The sequence below is a fragment of the Gekko japonicus genome, unplaced genomic scaffold (genome assembly GCF_001447785.1).
Source record: "Gekko japonicus isolate JY-2015 unplaced genomic scaffold, Gekko_japonicus_V1.1 scaffold202, whole genome shotgun sequence".
Classification (NCBI taxonomy): Eukaryota; Metazoa; Chordata; class Lepidosauria; order Squamata; family Gekkonidae; genus Gekko; species Gekko japonicus.
In genome coordinates, this window is record NW_015170893.1 from 182,779 (window position 1) to 197,141 (window position 14,363).

Genomic DNA, 14,363 nt, shown 5'->3' on the forward strand with positions numbered 1-14,363 from the left:
GCCGCCCTCCTCCAAATGGGCCCAGGGAAAAAAACCTGAAGTAACAGAAAAAGACAATTGTTTAACCTTGGTTAGGTGAGCAGGATATGGGATCCTATGTTTCCTCCCCAATCTCGCCACTATAGGTTTTATGTTAACCACAGTATCAGGTCAGTGCCATACCACAGTACCACCCCATAGTATCATATCAGTGCCAGTATTAATCAGAGCAGATAATCAACATCAAACCCTGATTCATAGTGAACCCTGATTAGCATCAACTATGTCAATATCTAAATTTATCTTCTGCATTTCCAGTTCTTAGATTACATTCTACAACATATATAAACACTACTCTACAAACTTTTTAATACTGCTGTAGAATTATTCTTAAAGCCATATACCAATCACTGGCAGGACCACGAACTATTTTCTTTGTATGAAATCCTGTGGTGAAGAGAAATCTAGCAGCAAGCTGAACACTAATCATGGTTATTTCCTCCGCTTCAGGCAATAGATGATCTTGTCCTAAAGAAAAATGGAACATAAGGCATTGTGACATTTCTATCACATCATTATAACAAATTATTCTTGCTTGCTGAAGCCTGATAACGCAGTCTGATTCTTGGATTAAATTCTAATATATTAAAATTTAATTAAAATTAAGACAACCCAGCCCTTTCAGAATTTCTTAGCATTACTGACTAACAAGGTCAAGTTTAGATCTATATAAGTGGGAACTTCCAAGGACTTGTGGGGGAAGGGGTCATCTCATTTTCTCCCCTATTTCCTATTTCCTTTCCCTGAAAGCCCCCATAACCTCTCCCATTTACCTGCCTCCTTTTCTCCTTCCTTCCTACCCACCCACCAACCTAACTTTATATGACCCCATATCATCGATTTTCGCTCCTTTCCTACTCCTGGCAGCCTCTACCCAGAAAACTGTGGCCCAACTGCATGGGGCCAGTTGCCAGGCCAGGCCAGGCCAGGGTCAATTACAAAGTGGGGAACCTGCAAGAGTTGCAATGGGCACCTCATTTTCCACTGTATCATCTTTTCCACACTATTTCCTTTTTCCCTCCTCCCAGCAGCCCCCATATCCTCTCCTTTCCTTGCTTCCTTCACTTCTCACTATCCCACCTAACTGTCCATCTTCAGCTGTATTTAATTTACTTCACCTATACCATGCCCTACTCCATAATGGAAGCAGCTTACAGCATTCTCCCCTACTCTATTTGATCCTCAGAGCAGCCCTGTGAAGTACATTAGGTTGAGAATTGTCCAAGATCATCCAGTGAGCTTCCATGACAAAACAGAGATTCAAATCTGAATCTCCCATATTGTACTCTGAAACTGTAACCACTACGCCACACTGGTTTTCATAGGGTGGCTGCTGTTGAACAGTAGCAAGCAGCTAGGTCTGAGTGAGTCACACACATCAGGTGGCAGTGAATCACACAGCAGTTGGTGCCAAGCTGGGCCACTTAAATCCTCCTTCAAAGGCCAAAACAACCTCCCTGCCTTTAACTGACAGAAACCAAGCTGGGTGGAATGCCAACAAAACTGTTGTGGTTGGTCAAGCAACAGCCACTGAGGGACTAGACATGAGGCACTCCTTTTATCATTTTGTGGGTTTTTAAGCTCTCAATGCTCATGCGTGCTGCTTTAAGATTTCAGATTTTTCTGCAAACCTGGGGCGTTTTTCAGGTTTGCAGAAAGACTTGTGTTGTCTGTTCACAGCTCCAGTCTCCAGATTTAAGTGGCCACACAGATTCGGATGAGCTGACTGTTTGAAAATATGATCTGTAAGATCTAATTGCATTCATCTTCCATATTGTTTGTACAACAGCATCTCTAGGTTATTGTTGTGTTTACCAGCAAAAGGCAAAAACCTTAAAATATAGAACTGTAAAGCACATTTATAATTCTAATTACCAGGGAAACAATAGCCTGATCTTTTTGACCCATTTTGCATGACAGAAAATATTTTCACACTTAAAACAAAAGAAAAAATATTGCCAAGGTATACTTAAATGTGAAAGTAAACCAATCACAAAATGTGTGAAAGGCCATATACTTAGATTAACTCCTGTGGTCGAATTTTTTATATTTGAATACTGACCTGGAGGAGGATTTAGGTAGACACTGTTACAAGTCAGTAATTTCTTTATGAACTGGAAATATTCTAGACTGTACTGCATACGGTTGTGCATGAACTGTACATTTTGTTTCCGTACACTTCGTTCAATGGCAGATGGCATTTTAATCTGGTGGGGTTTAGTGGTCATAGTAAGTTCTGAAATATATTTTATTAGTTCATTGTCTTTGTCTACTGTGTCCATACGTTCATAAAAAAGAATGTAAGCATTCCACCATCTCTTCTGACGTCTGTAGGACATGCGCTTCATCATATGATCAAATACTTCCCCCATGTACTCGCCACCAAAACACTGATTTTTCATCTCTTCATCATCATCCATTTTGCATTCTGTTACATCACCATCATCAAATTTATACCATCGGTTTTTTTCACCATCTCCACCATTTCTCTGAATAATGTAAGAGTAATAATGTCCACCACTGGCTTGACCACTGTGCACCAATACGCCCACTAATCTGTATTTAGTGCTTCCAGAATGCTCATTTTCAGACTGTTCATTCTGTATCAGCTGATTTTCAGGATTTACATCATCCCCTTCTAGCTTTGCTACTCCTGCTACGGTATAAGGTTCCATGTCCAACTCTCGGGGAAATTCAAAGTAATCATTGAATTTGATTGCACATTCCCTTTCCCAGTCATAGTCAAATCTTTTTAATTGGATAGCAAGAACTGGAGGCAGCTTTTTGATCAACAAGCGTTTCACTGTATCTACCTAAAAAAATAAATATTTAACCATTAATTCACACAGACTGCATCATTATGTATTAACAATATTATTTGTATTATGTATTAACATACATATTATTGAGCTACCAATGTGACATGAAAAAGTAGTATGTCCACTACGAAGTACCAAGTATGTACACCATCAACTTAATATGGGATTAGATTTAAAAGTGCAGTTATGACACTGGAATGGCACCTCCACATTGGCATGATTTTCACCAATTCTACTACTCTCTCCCCCTCCCACCTTGCACCCAATACTGTTCCTGAAGATCCCTTGACATGGCCCCTAGGAGTACAGGAATACAGAATTTATAACAAATGAACTTTACTCCCTTGTTGATGAGGAGACCCTCCCAGATATTGAAGCTAGCTAGATGCTTGTCCACTAAAAGCTAACTTCTGAGGACTCTGAGAGACAATTAATCAGAGACGGAAAAGATGTATTCCAGAAAATTATAAAATACACAGCATGATTTATAAAAAGGAACTCCAGAAACCACTACATTAGATTGCTAAGAACTGTAAGCAAACATGAACGTTGCCCCCTGCAAACAAAGGAGTCTCTCTGGGATGGTCTGTTTGCTGTTCTGCACTACACAGAAGAAAACTGTTTAAGTCCAACCTCCCTTTCTTTGTTTAGTGCCACAACAACAGGAAGGGATGTATCATAGTTGTTTCACATCATAGTTGTTTCACATCATGGTGGATACAACAAAGTGTTGGGAAAGTCCAGTCTTGTAGGATGTAAGCCACTGTTCGTATTTTCATTATAGATACAGTTCAAGGAAAAGTCAACTACCAGATAGTATTTATCAGTGTGCTTAGGATAAATTTTCTCTTCAACCTCTCTCAACTTGACTTCATCAGTCCGATAAACTGACTAGAGATAAATAGGCAAGCCTTTCCTGTGCAACTGAGAGAGTCTGGTAAAGCACTGGCTGAGGGTTTTCCCCCTCCTCCTCTCAGCCAGAGCTCGCTTCCTGGCCAGGCTGTCTCAATTATATATACAGGAGACAAAGGGAAGCCTTTCTTTATGTCCACTGGCTGAGGCTCCTCCCTGAAGCGAGGCAGGGAGGCAAGGAATGAGAGAGAGTCTGTTTTTCCAGGCTGCCTCCATCGCATGACAGAAATACCAGGTACCTTTAACCTTTAAAACCAACCAAGTTTTGTTCAAGGTATTAAGAGATTGGATTTGGATTTATACCTCGCCCTTCACTTGCAGTCTAAGAGCGGCTTACAAACTCCTTTCCCTTCCCCTCCCCACAACAGACACCCTGTGAGGTAGGTGGGGCTGAGAGAACTCTGACACAAACTGCTCTTTCAGGAACAGTTGTGCCAGAGCTTGTAACTGACCCAAGGTCACATCAGCAGGTGCAAGTGGAGGAGTGGGGAATCCCACCCAGTTCTCCCAGATCAGAGTCCGCACACTTAACCACTACACCAAAAGTATGAGCTTTTGTGTGCCTTGCTACAGTGTGTGTGTATTCTGTTGGGTTCCCTATGCTGTGTGTGTTTTGTTGGGCTCCTTATGCCAGGGCTCTCCTGGGTTCCCTCCCCCTTTGCACCATGTTCATGCCCTCATGATCCAGTCTTTCTCAGTAAGAAAGCAATGTGAACTATTTTAGAGGAGGAATAACAACTAGCCAGTGAGGTGGATTAGGCTGACAGTGTGTGTCCAAACCAAGTTCACCCAGCACATTTCCTTTGTAGGAAGTTGTAGTTCTTCCTCAGACTGTGTCAGGATGCCTTCTCATGTTCTTGAACAGCACATGGAGCAACTTATGTACAAAAGCTTGCAATGCCCAGCCATTTCACGTTTCCCCCTTGGTCCTAGGCTCAGAACACTGAGCACTGAGCACGAGATTTCTATAATGAATGTCAATAAATCAAATCTATAATTTATGTGAATACTCAAGATTGCTACAGCAGAGACATTCTGATGCAATAATTTAGTGTAAGAAATGTCAATTGTCACAGACTGTTAGACAAAATATTGCAAGAGCGCTAGTGTTTTAAGCATGTTTTATTTAAAGTTTTAAAAAATCTTTAATTCTGTTAATTGTCTGTGTCCTTTATCCGCTACCTGGCATTACATTTTATGATACACATGGCCAAGCCCAACAAGGTCTCATTTAAGTCAGATCTGGCCCTCATAACAAATGAGTTCAACACCCCTGCTCTACACAGCCTGTTGCAGTACCTGCCTATCAAAAGGTAGAACCTGCAGAGGCAAGAGTGTCAATTCTGTAATCTTTGATGAAGGCAGAGGGCAACAACCAAGTTGCCACTCTATAAATATCTTCAATGGGCATACAAGTGGTCAAGGTGGCATAGGTAGCTGCTTCTCTAAGAGAATGGGCTGTTCCCCGGACTTCCTACCCCAGGACTAGAAAAATACACTCTGACATGTCTTTTGTGAGTCTGAAAACCTTAAGATTTTGGCGCTCTCTGCTTTTAGGAGACAAAAGGAAACTGACTCCCATGCAGCAGCTGTTCTATTGATGTGCACCCTCAAAGCCTCTTTCATATCTGATTTATGCCACCTCATTTCATTGGAGTGCAATGGACTGGGACACTACACTTCATCCAGAAAAAACTTGGAAAAGAGAGTACGTATAACCAATGTAGGAAGAGTTAGGGGAAATCCCATCTTGCCAGTGTAGAAGTCTCTAGTCTCTTTTGTAGGCTTCCTTGCCTACTTGCGTAGAAGTACCTGGAAGTCTCAGCCTGAAAGAGTACTTTCTGAATGACAGCAGAAAGAGGCCTGTTCTTGTGTCACAATTCCCTGTCCTCTGCTGATGAAGACTGAGAAATCTGAGGGGCCAGGCTCTAAGGAAGGAGGGTGATATTGTTCCAACCTGTTCTGTGAGGAGAGAATCTGAACTGGCTGCCCTCAGATCCTCATCTCTATTTCCACCAAGACAACGCAGTCCCTTAAAACATACATCTAATTCTTACTGAAGATGATATCAGGGTTCCATCTAAATAAAGATCTGATATTCCTCTTCAACCACTTCAGAGGCTGAAGGCATACTATTCTCAATGCCAGGAGAAAACTCTCCTAATGTGGACAAAACTGCTAAATTCTATCAAACCACTAAGCTGTTTGTGTCCTAATCTGGCAATACAACCAGTGTCATCCCAATATCTAAGTCACAGGCTATCTTCAGCTATCAATTTCTGTTACAACATGGTCAACAATGCCTCTCCTGCAGAGAATAAAGGCCAGGACAGATGACTCACTTGCACAAGCAATATTGCACCCTCTCTTCACTCTACCGAAACATCTGCAACTACTCCCAGGTAGGTTAGCTTGCTAGTCTATACCCATCATTGTGATAGACAGGGACCATTTAGTAGTAATAGACATTTTGGGGCCTTCCCCTGAGTGGCAAGTGTCAACTGAGCACTAGCAAGAGCCTGAGGTTGCTAAAGAGCACTTGTATCTTTTAAAGAAAAACGCCCTAATGGTAAAAAGGCATATGGTCTCCTATCTGTGGCAAGAGCTGCTCCTGGATGGGCAAGGACTACAAAGTGCCTTGAGACACTAGCCCAAGGGTCCCCAAAGTAGTGCCCATGGGTACCATGGCACCCGTCAAGTGTTTTCAGAAAGGGGGTGAGACCAGATGGGGCTCTTGCCTAGCACAACTACTGATTGGTTGTGCAGGCTGAAATAAAGATGGTTTTGGCAGCAGTTGCCATCACCGTGTTGGTTTTATTCTCTCTCTCATTCCTCTTCTGCAGCGTAATTTTTAAACTACCTCTCCTCCTCCACTGCACGTGTGACTTCCTCTGAGGTTTTGTAAGTGTAGCTTCACCTCCTGCAGCAGCGACTTTGCAGTTATGCCCATCACCCTGTGTCAGAATTCCAAAGGTGCCCCCAGGCTCAAAAAGGTTGGGGACCCCTGCACTTGCTCATTCTCTTCCCTGAACTAGAGCTGTCATCCTGAGGATAGTGGAAGAAGCCAAGGATCCTCAGAATGCTCTGCTGCACTGGGCTGGGGAGGACCAGTGTTCTGACAGCCACAGAAGCCTCTCAATTAATTGGTGGTACCTGCCCTTTCAGGGACAGGAAGACTCACACATGGGGGTAAGGTGGCCATTAAAAAAAAGCCCTCCTTTTCACAAAAATACCAGCTCCAGATTAAATACTGCCTACTTGCTGGGAAGCTGCTTTTGACCCTTTGCCTAGTCCATGGGAGAGTGGGGTTATTGCGATGGATGGGCACGAACCAGAAAAATGCAGTTCATGCCAGTGAATGGTCGAAACACAAAGGAACTGGGAGGTTTGTTCATGAACTGACCTGGTTTGTGGCCCTGCAAACCCTGTTGAAAGGGGTTTGCAGAAAACCCAAAAAGCAGCTGAGCGATGGGAAGCAGGCACTCCCAGCTGCTCAGTTCTTTTTTGGGCGTTCTTGTGCACTCCCTTTAAACTTTAAAGAGACTGCACAAGACAGCCCGAAACAGCTGAGTGGTGGGGAGCAAGCTGCTCCCACTGCTAAGAAGTTTTTGTGGCTTCTAGGGGGAACAGAAAGCAGAGGTTTAAAGGGAACTGGAGTACCTTTAAATCCCTGCTTTCTGCTCTATCCACAAACCACCACAAACTGCTTTAAAGGTTTATGGTAGTTCATGACAGTAGAGCTATCAAGAACTTCACTTCACAAACCACCAACAGGGCAAAATTTGTGACATGTTTTGCTTCAGGGTTTGGTTTGTGCCCATCCCTAGTAATAGCTCCAACCTCCATGGGATTTTATCCAATGCAAATACTCCAGGCCCAGCAAAATCTGGACCAAGAGAACTGTATATTTCAGATAGTAGGCAGTAAAGGTAAAGGTTTCCCTTGCTCAAAAGCCAGTCGAATCTGACTCTAGGGTGCGGTGCTCATCTCCATTTCCAAGCTGAAGAGCCAGCGCTGTCCAAAGACATTTCCGTGGTTATGTGGCTGGCATGACTAGATGCTGAACGCTGTTACCTTCCCACCAAAGTGGTACCTATTTATCTACTTGTAATTTGTTGCTTTCGAACTGCTAGGTTGGAAGGAACTGGGACCAGAGACGGGAGCTCACTCTGTCATGTGGCACTCGGGTCTCGAACTGCTAAGGTACCAACCTTCCGGTCTGCAGTTCAGCGTCTTAGGGGTGTGCAAGAAAAAAAAGTCTTGAATTTTTGGTGTTTGGGTATATTGAAACCAAAAAATATCAATATTTCCTGATAGTCTCAAATCCCAATACTGGTATGGTATTCATATTCAGGAAATATTAGGACTTGCTGCATTTTTCTGGTTCCATGATACCCTATGGAGACCACTGTAGTCAATGGTTCCCATAGGATATAATGGAGAATCAATCCAGGGGTATCTGGGGCTTTGGGGGGTTATTTTTTGAGGTAGAGGCACCAAATTTGCCTCTCCTCAACCCCCCCCCCCAAGTTTCAAAAAGACCGGACTGGGGGTCCAATTCTATGGGCCCCAGAAGAAGATGCCTCCATCCGCCATTGTTTCCAGTGGAGAGCAAAAAAGTATTTAAAGGGCTTGCAGTTCCTTTAAATGCCTTCTCCAAGCTGACAGTTCACATCAAAGGCATTTAAAGGGACTGAGAGCCTTTTAAAGGCCCTTTAACTGCAGCTACCCGGTAGTCCTGAAAGATCCTGAATATTTTTGGGATTTTTGGGTGTGGACATTTTTGGATAGCCAAATCAGTAGTCCACTCGGTAACCCGCTGAAAAAATACCCCCAAAATATTGATATGATATTTTTCAGGTTTTTTTTTTTGCTCGGTTTATACAGAGTGCACACCCTAGTAGGCAGACCTGAGAACTGGGAAGGTCTCATCTCCAGCAAAGAAATAAAATTCAGTTTGCTCTGCCTTCTGAGTTAGAAAGAAATTAACTCCTTACTGCCTGCTGTCCTAGCAATAAATGAAAACATAAAACAAACAAATTTGATTTCATATTGAAGGGTTATAGATGTAAAGTTTGCAGTTACAACAATCATTCTGAAGACCTCTTCCTGGATTATTGCTTTTAAGACAAAACAGCATTCAAGTTTTCTTGCAGCATGAAGCCTTGTAAAAAGCTAGTTTATCTTGAAAAAATCCAATTGCTACTAGGGTTCACAAGAACGTTTTCAGAAATGCATACCTTCTTGTTGCATTTTTCACAGTGATATGCATTCGCACCTTCCAGTAAGTCTCCTTTGACATACTGTTCCAAGGAATCAAGCAAGTTTTGATGATTTCTTATATCTACATTCAGCGTTGTAAATGACTCTTCACATTCGTACCTACAATTGTGAGCAAAATAAGTATGCCGAACAAGTAATCAAACAAGAGAAAATATTCTCATTATGAACAAATGTTAATTGCTACGAAGATGGACAGAGATACAGAAAATGTGTCAGCAAATAAATAGTTACTGTAGCCAAGACTGACAGCTAAAATTATCAATATACAGTGATAGTTTATTTGTATCCGTAGCCAATCTCCAAGACGTATCTCTTATGCAAACTGTTTAAAAAACTATTTACAAAGATTTCAGAGTAAACAAAGTCTAAAAATCTGAGAGGAAGCTTCTGAGTATAAGGCTACATCCAGACTTCTGTTTGTTCCTAACGCAAACCAGCTTCTTGCCATGCTCATGTTTCCTTCTTCCCACTGTCATGCATCAAGAGCAATGAAGGCTTCCACATTTTGAAATGATTGAGTCAAACTCTAATTTGCCATAGTGTCCAGGTGCTGATACCTGTACAAACAGAACATTATTTGCTCCCTAAAACCAGACTTAAACTGTGGTTTACAAATTTCAGTTTGTGGGAGAATATGAACTGCAATTTACCCAGACGCCTGGATTCAGGTGTCACCGCAAATCTGAGTTTGATTCAAGGCTTCCAAAACTAGAAAGCCTTCAACTGTGCCCCATGCACAAGGGGGCTATAATGTGTGAAAGGGAAGGGAGTGCACAAATACAGTAAAAAGTCATGTTCATGCCTGTCACAGATGTTTGTTGTGGTGTCTCAATGCAGCTCAGTAGTATACACCATGATCAAAATGATAGCTTGCATCTTGACCCATTTATTTTTGACAATGGAAGGGACACCATCAAGGAAGGGAGGGACAATTTCCACCAATGTGCACCTTCCAGTACAGATCCCCACTAACCCCTTACGCTGTCCATAAGGGTCCAGAGATGCCCAGGGACAATATTTTGGGGGAGCTTATGGGGCTACAACAAAGTGTTGGGAAAGTCCAGTCTTGTAGGATGTAAGCCACTGTTCGTATTTTCATTATAGATACAGTTCAAGGAAAAGTCAACTACCAGATAGTATTTATCAGTGTGCTTAGGATAAATTTTCTCTTCAACCTCTCTCAACTTGACTTCATCAGTCCGATAAACTGACTGTCAGTGCTAGTGAAGAACAGACAAGAACACATGGTGACAAGCATCAAGATTTTCCTATCCGAACTTCCATTTTTAATGTATAAACAAGTCCCCAAAGAACATGGTCTTTACTAAGGGCAGGGCACATCTCTCAGGTGTACAACTTGGTTATGTGGGCTATAATGTATCTTGACTGGAGCTGTGGGCTGTCCCACAATGCCACCTGGCTCCATTATGGCTCACACAATGGAGGGAAGAGGTGGGTCAAGTCCTTAAGAAACGTCTTGGTCTGAGGGTGGGAGAAAACAGAGTTACTTTCAATCAGTGGGTGATTAGCCGAAATTGCAGCTAAATCGACCTTCAACGAGGCACGGCTAAGGCGAGATAATAAGAACCCAAAGATTGCCAAATGGTCCGATGGGGGTGGTGGCAATCCCAACGAATCAAGGTGAGACAAGAATTTCTTCCACTTTCCAGCGTCAGGTGAGACAAGAATTTCTTCCACTTTCCAGCGTAAGAAACTCGGGTAGACAGTTTGTGACAGTTCAACAGGACATGATCTATTCTGTCTCTGAACGATCTAAAAGGATCCTCCATATTGTGAGCTTGAGATGCTGCACATCGTGATGCAGTATCTGCCCCCTCCCTGCGAGGAGATCTGCAGCTGGGGGGAAATGAACGAAGGAGCCCTTGGATAGGTGGAGCAGAGTGGAGAACCAATGTTGCTGGGGCCACCATGGCATCACTAAGAGACCGCGTGGTTTCTCCTGCATTAGCTTGACTATTACTCTGGAGATTAGAGGAATTGGAGGGAAGAGGAACATGTGAAGATGTCGCCACGGAACCAGAAGACCATCGCTCAGAGAAAGGGGATCTGTTCCCGCTCTGGAGCAGAACAGATGGCATTTGCTGTTGCTGCGTGTCGCAAACATGTCCACCTCTGGATGGCCCCTAAGGTGAAAGATCGGTTGAAGATAGGTCCAATTGAGCTCCCACTCGTGCTCCGATGCACCTCCTCTGCTCAAGAAGTCTGCTTGGACATTCAACGTCCCTGGTAGATAGGCGGCTCTGAGGAACGTGTTCCACGATTGACACTCGCCCTATAACTCCAGGGCTAGTCGACATAACCCCCTGGATACTGTGCCTCCCTGTCTGTTGATATAACACAGGGTCATTGTGTTGTCTGTCAGGACAGTGACCACCTGCTGGGCCACCAGGTGTCGGAAAGACCTGAGCGCGTACTGCACTGCCAACAATTCCAGAAAATTGATGTGATTGTGGACTACATGGGATTCCCATCGAGCCCCGACACAAAGTCCCATGAGATGTGCGCCCCATCCCCAAAGTGACGCATCTGTAGTCAACGTGAGTGTTGACGTGGGTGGACGAAATGGGGCTCCTGCTAGGAGATTTACAGGATCTGTCCACCAAAGCAGAGAGCCTAAAACAGTCGGTGGGAAGACAAGACGAAGGGATTGGGGTTGACTCTGTGGGTGAAATCTGCGGACAAACCAAAGCTGCAGAAGTCTCATATGCAATCTGGCAAAAACGATGACATTGGTGGTGGCCACCATCAAACCTAGCAGCCGCTGGATTTGCTTTGCCATAGCATATCCTGTCTTGCGAAATAAAGTCACTAGATCAACAATGTCCCTTGCTTTCTGGGGAGGGAGGAAAGTCTTGCAAATGACAGAGTCCAGGACAGCTCCTATAAACTGCACTCTTTTGGTGGGAAGGAGCATTGACTTTTTTAGGTTTACCTTGATGCCTAAGGATGTCAGGACGGTCAAGGTTAGTTCAACATGGGTAAGCAGGGATGCCTCTGAGTCTGCAACCAGTAACCGGTCGTCTATATAGGGAAATTTCTGGACTCCCCTTAGATGGAGGTGTGCCACAATGACCACCATAACCTTCGTGAAGACCCGAAGGGCCGTGGACAGTCCAAACATGAGGGCTCTGAATTGGAAATGACTGATGACTGTTGCCCATCGCAAAACGGAGGAAACCACGATGGGCAGAGTGGATGGAGACATAAAAGTAGGCATCCTTGAGGTCCAACGTCACCATCCACGTCCCTGGATTTAGGAGTGGAAGAATGGACTGTAATGTTGTCATCCGGAACTTTTTGTATAGGATGAAAGAGTTCAGCTTTCTGAGGTCCAGAATGGGGCAGAGGCCTCCATCCCGTTTTGGTACCATAAAGTAACTAGAGTAGAAGCCCGTGGGGTGCTGAGCTACTGGTACTGGCTCTATAGCATCCTTGCTGAGAAGAACTTGAACCTCCTCCAGGAGGATGACTGAAGGTGGTGTGACGACGACGTGGGTAGTAGAAGGGTTTGGGAGAACTCTATAAGGTTTGATTACTGAAAGGACCCATTGGTCCAACGTAATAAGCTTCCAGGTCAACAGGTAGGGAGACAAGCACGTAGGGGGCTTGGGAATGAGGTAGGAGTCAAAGACTCTGTTTGGTATTCTTAGGAGTTTTGGGTCTAGATTGGTAGACGAAAACTTGGGTTTTCCACAAAAAGGACGAAACAAACGATTCGGGGACCTTTGCCAGTGTGGCTCGGAAGACTATTTTGACAAGGGTTTGCGTGTCCATTGCTTGGTCCAGGGGTTTGTTGTGCTGTTAATATCAACTGTCAGCTCATTATGATCTACCTGTCAGCAGTGAGACTGCTGGAAGCCTGTCTTGGCCGGTTTGGACCAGATTATGGTGTGAGGCCAGAGATAATGACTCAGCTCTAAGCTGATTGGCTACAATATTGTATATATGTGGACAAGTGCAGTCCAGGTATCTTCTTCTCTAAATGATGGTTACTGGCGGAGCATTTTGTGTGCCATTCGTTTAACAAAGTCCCCATAAGGTTTAACGTCCTCCGATGGTGAAATAGGGAGGCAGACCTCCACTTGTTGCGGTGGGAACGGCTCTAACAGTGGGTGGGAACTCTCCTCATCTGAGTGAGAGGTAGGGGAGGTAGGGGAGCTGGATCAATTTGAGGGTTTGGAGAACGCCGTTCGGAGGATCAGCATCGAGGGTAACAGCTCCAACTGATCTATAGGAGGTTTTGGTGCCAACAACAGGGGACTGGAGCCCTTAGCGATTGGTCTTGACTGTGAAAATCTAACTATTTCCAGTGCCGGGGAGGGATCTTGGTACCGAGAAAATCTGGAAGACGACGACTGGCGATCCCACTGTATGGGGGGATGTGGAGGAAGCCATGGCATCGATCCCGAAAAAGGATAAGCCCCATACAGGTATTGCCACTGGCACTGATCCCAGGTCAGGGGCTGAAGAGGCATTGAAGATCGATCCCAATCATCGGGGATGGACGGAGGCGAATTGACGACGTGTGTCCTTCGATCTCGGTGCAGGTTCTCGACATCAGGAGATCGAGGAACCTGGGTCAAGTCCAGCTCCTGGTCAGAGTCAGGGGACTGGATGGGGCAAAGCGAAGGTGACCGAAGTGCACCTTGTGGCTGTCCTTGGCTTGTTGAATCAAGCGAAGCAGCTGTGGGAGAGCATTTCTTGTGCTTCTTAAGCTTGATAAGCCGAACCTCCTTGCCCTCCTTACGTTTTTTAGAAGGAGTATGGGCTTTGGACTGTTGTGCCTGAATCGGGCGTTCTGGCACCGATTTTATGGCATCGATGGAGGTCGATGTTGAAGACAGGGCGACTGTCGATTCCAATGCTGGCGTCGACATCGAGGCCTGCCCGGACGTCTCCTGTGATGAGGGCACCACCGGCGAGAGCGCGACTTACATCAGTGCCACCTGAAGTCTAGCTGCCCAATTCTTCCTGGTCTGTTTGAAAAACTTGGAACAATGGGTGCAAGAGTCTACTCGGTGTGTTTCCCCCAGGCATAAAAGGCAAAGGGAATATCCATCTGGGGGGGGGGGCGATCTTACTGCCGCACTTCCAGCACCGTTTAAAGAAACCCCACTGAGTGGCCATAGGCCGGAGGAAGGGGAGAAGAGAAACCAAGTCCAAAGAACACTATCTAACTGAAATACTTTCCTAACTAAACTTGAATAAAACGAGGCCTAAAGGCCAAAAAGAAATAGTTTTACCGACCAAAGCTGAGAGAGTCCTACCAGCACGGTGGTCAGAAGAGAA

The 14,363-nt window shown here is 44.5% G+C and overlaps 1 protein-coding gene across 1 annotated transcript in view; it reads right to left on the reverse strand.

Moving 5' to 3' along the window:
- Nucleotides 1-14,363, reverse strand: part of USP9X (ubiquitin specific peptidase 9, X-linked) — a 92,292-nt gene that overhangs the window by 27,118 nt on the left and 50,811 nt on the right. The window contains exons 33-35 of the mRNA XM_015418482.1: nucleotides 9,011-9,152; nucleotides 2,102-2,852; nucleotides 384-507 (exon numbers count right to left, since the gene is read on the reverse strand). Of these exons, the coding sequence (XP_015273968.1) occupies nucleotides 384-507; nucleotides 2,102-2,852; nucleotides 9,011-9,152 (1,017 nt within the window). The remainder of the gene's footprint in view (nucleotides 1-383; nucleotides 508-2,101; nucleotides 2,853-9,010; nucleotides 9,153-14,363) is intronic.